This window comes from Stylophora pistillata, chromosome 9 (assembly GCF_964205215.1).
Source record: "Stylophora pistillata chromosome 9, jaStyPist1.2, whole genome shotgun sequence".
Lineage (NCBI taxonomy): Eukaryota > Metazoa > Cnidaria > Anthozoa > Scleractinia > Pocilloporidae > Stylophora > Stylophora pistillata.
The window spans coordinates 9,283,819-9,287,700 of record NC_142527.1 but is presented as its reverse complement, the minus strand read 5'-3'; the positions used below and the strand labels follow the sequence as shown (position 1 = coordinate 9,287,700).

The window sequence follows — 3,882 nt, the reverse complement described above, 5'->3', positions numbered from 1 at the left end:
AGATCAATTAAAGTACGTGATTTGTCGGTAATTCTAGTATGTTCAGTTATTAACTGGTCAAGGCCGTAAACATCAGCAATATTAGATAAGATATTTGTACTTTTGTCAAACTTAGGTGCGGCCATATTACAATTCAGATCTCCTAAGACGTAATATTCGATATTTTCTGAGTCTAGTTTTCCAATAAGTTCTTCAAATGGTCTAAAAAGGTCAATTGAAGAATCAGGGGGTCTATACCAGGTCATAACGGCAAAAGGCCTTGATCTGGGCTTCTTGATTTCGACAGTCAGACTTTCTATTTGTTCACATATTAGATCAGAGCGAACAGAATAATTGATTTCGGAACGAATAAAAAAACAAACACCCCCTCCAGACCTACCGTTAGTAGAGCGATCTCTACGAATAGATTCATAGCCAGAAATATGAATTTCATTATCGCCTATTGTGTCATCCAATTTAGTTTCATTTATGGCTAAGATATCGATAGGTCTGTCGGAAAGCAAAATTCTTAGTTCATCAATGTGTGCAGAAAGACTATTGATATTTAGCGAGGCCAATTTAAAGCCTCGTTTAGGCGGGAGAAATTCGTGAGAAACGATTGGATTTCCAAGGTCGTGATTACGCTCTGAATTGAACCGGCCAGTAGGTCAACTACATTCATGTAATTTATTCGCGAAGTTGTTATACATTTTGGCAATACCTGTCTCCCCAAGATGAAGTCCTCCTCTATTTAAGTCCGTTGAGTGAATGTCATCGTGGAGTATGAAGTGCCACTGTCGCTGATTGCAGAATTTTCGAAGCCTTTTGTTGACGGCATCAACATCGCCGCTATCTGAGAGGTCCGATCTTGTGACCAGCTCTGATATTATTACTTGTGCGTCCGTGGAGCTTTCAATTTCCCTCGCTAGGTCAACGATGTTATCGGCGATTTCGCTTGGGGATAGTTTTCCAAGGTCGTTAGTACCAGCATGTAAAATGATCTGGTCCGGCTTCTTGTCCAGTGTTGGTTTCACATAATGTGACATATCACTTGTTGTAGCTCCCGCGAAGGACTTTACAACAACCCGGTGGCCGACTTCTTTCCCTAATTGCCACCCTTGTATGTTTCTGATAATTGAATCGCCAATAATGACGGTGGTCGGCGAGGATCTTTCTTGGTTGTGGTTAAGAGTATTAGAGCTGTTGTGAGAACTCTTGTTTGGCGGCTTTTTCTTGCTCGATTTGCTTTGGTGATTCTTCGTTGTTTTGGAAGATTGAGATTTAGATGATCCATTGTTTTGCTTTGTGTCCGCCTTTGTATCCGACCATTTTGTATCCGACACCTTAGGATCAACCGAAGGCGACTCATTAAAAGCTTCCTTGCTGTCAAGGCGAAAGTTATATAGCTCCTTGCTTAGCAATGATACTACCATCTGCAGGGAATCTCGCTCCTCTTTTGTTTTATCTAGATTTCCCTTCATTAGCTGAAGTTGCTCTCGCAGAGCGCGATTTTCTTCCTGTATCCGTTGTTGATTTTGACATGATTTACAGGTTGACTGTATTTCTCTACTGTCCGTTAATCGAGATCTATACGAGTCTTTGAGTTTGTTTACCTCATTTTCCAAGCGGTCGTATAGATCTTTAAGGGATTTGTAGCCATTGCATGTGTGACTCTGTTGTTCTGGGCTGCTGCTAGTGTCGTCCAGGTTTATAACAGCCGAGGGCCGAGGTGACGGTTGGTTGACATTGTGGCGGGGAATTTGAATTTCACCAGATCCTGACAAAATCGACTCCTTGAGTCTTTTAACCAGCTCAGTTTTCCTGCCAGATTTAGAGAGCTTTCTTTTTTCAAGTTCGTCCCTTAGATCTTTCACCTTCAGGGAGTTGATGGACCGTCCATTTAATGCATTCTTGATAGCAGCCATTTCGCTCATTTCAAAGGACGAGGAAAGCGAACCGTATTCGGGTACAGAAGTAGACATATTCTTGTTATTAATCTGATCAGCGACTACCAGAGTTGAGTCAGTATGTACTTTACTCAAATCAGGCAAGGAAATGGTCCTAACAAGCCGCGGCCTGGAGATAAAGCGATCAGCCTTCGGAGCTAGGAAAACGTGTCCATCCGCCATATTATGCAAATTCCAAACATCTGTGATAAATGAGATGCAATGAATATGTGAAGTTCATATATTTTTGAACTGCGGTATTAGATACGTGTGATGTGCGATCCTCGCAATAGATAGCGCTATTTATGTAATAGCGAAAATCAGACCTGAAAAAAATCAGGCCTGTACGGGACTCGATTTTTCGAGTCCCGTACAGGCCTGACTTTTTTCAGGTCTGATTTTCGCTATTACATAAATAGCGCTGTCTATTGCGAGGATCGCACATCACACGTATCTAATACCGCAGTTCAAAAATATATGAACTTCACATATTCATTGCATCTCAAAACATTATTTTATCACGAATTGGGCCATCCTAGTCTGAATAGGTTATCGAATTTCGCTTATCGAATTTCGGACCCAGCCATCCTACCCGAGGTACAAATATGTGAAAAATTGTATTCCCTGTCGGGGCCCCAAAGGCGCTACGTTGTACTTCTGGCGGATGTCGCAAGCCAAGATCGACCAATAAGAATCGAGATAGTTTTTGTAAACATTCTCAGGAAAACCCATCGAGTGTTAGATATGTAAGTTTGAATTTGCTTTAACGGTTGTTAACGCATGTTTGGAATTCTTTTGAGTACCCCTCATGTCCTAGTCTCCCTCGCAGCCGTTTTTAGTCTCGTCACGCAACGCTCCCTCCCACAAATGTGGAGAGGAGCGTTGCGTGACGAGACTAAAAACGGCTGCGAGGGAGACTACTCATGTCCGGATCCCTAGAAGAGCTCCAAATCTACGACTTTGCTTTCAATTTTCTCGTAAACCGTTGAATGGAATGATTCAAAACCGAGTCACCGTAACAGCTGGATAATCCTTCTGTGGCCTGTTGAATTTCGGTGGGAAAATAAGACCTAGAGAGTAAAACATTTTTGTCTCGAGTACGAGGTGGTGTGCGATCTGGATGCCTAAACTGCCTGCCTTGTCGCATTTCTTAATTATGGAGAGCGAGCCGAATTAACCGCCGAACTTTGAAAGCCCCAAACAAGCGATTTTGAGGCTTTCTGGCAGAAAAAAACACTTCCAAACAAGTAATGAACTATTAAGCTTTATTCGGAGCTGTTTTTTTTTTTTGGAAGACTGACTACTAGGGACAAATTCTAGAGACAATATATTTGAACTACATTTATGACGGCTATGTAAATGCCGCAGGACCCATTACCATAGAAACCCGAAAGCACGGATATTTAAGATGGTCAGCCTGTGCTTTGATGTGTGAAACTGTCCAACATCATTACCAAGTTACAATTATTATCAAGTTACAATTTCAAGGAAACACCCTCAAACTTGTGGGACTTCCTTGCGTCGAGGCATTGGTTTTGAGAAATGCCAATAGGATTTCGGGCTATCTTAAGTGAGGAAAACTGCATTTGGCAGCTTCCTACATCCCACGAGAAAACCACCAAGAAGGAAAACGAAAAAATTCAGAAGCTTTCGTTGCACGTAACAGCAGAGTTACGAAATAATCGCAATTAGTTAGGGTTGGAAAATTTCGCACAATAAGGTCACCCTTTGAAGATTGAAACTTCCCAACATAATTACCAAGTTACAATATTTTTTTTAAGGGAACACGTGAAAACTTGTGGAAGTATCCTTGCATCATGCAATTGGCGTTCACAAATTCCCAACTAATTTTAAACCACCTTAAACGAGGAGAACTACATCTGACAATTACCAAAACAAGGACAAGGAAAAACACCAGTAGATTTTGCTGCGTGTAATAGAAAGATTACGAAATCGC

At 41.5% G+C, this 3,882-nt stretch overlaps 1 protein-coding gene across 1 annotated transcript; it reads right to left on the bottom strand.

The window, feature by feature from the left end:
- Positions 1-552: 552 nt before the first annotated feature.
- Positions 553-2,119, bottom strand: LOC148723130 (uncharacterized). The gene has a single exon (XM_088732029.1). The coding sequence runs from the start codon at positions 2,106-2,108 to the stop codon at positions 648-650; it is 1,461 nt and encodes a 486-aa protein (XP_088588155.1). The 5' UTR covers positions 2,109-2,119; the 3' UTR covers positions 553-647.
- Between the last annotated feature and the right edge of the window lie 1,763 nt (positions 2,120-3,882).

Excerpts from the sequence above, each read along its gene's own strand:
- LOC148723130 (XM_088732029.1), bottom strand. The coding sequence starts at position 2,108 with ATGGCGGATGGACACGTTTTCCTAGCTCCGAAGGCTGATCGCTTTATC.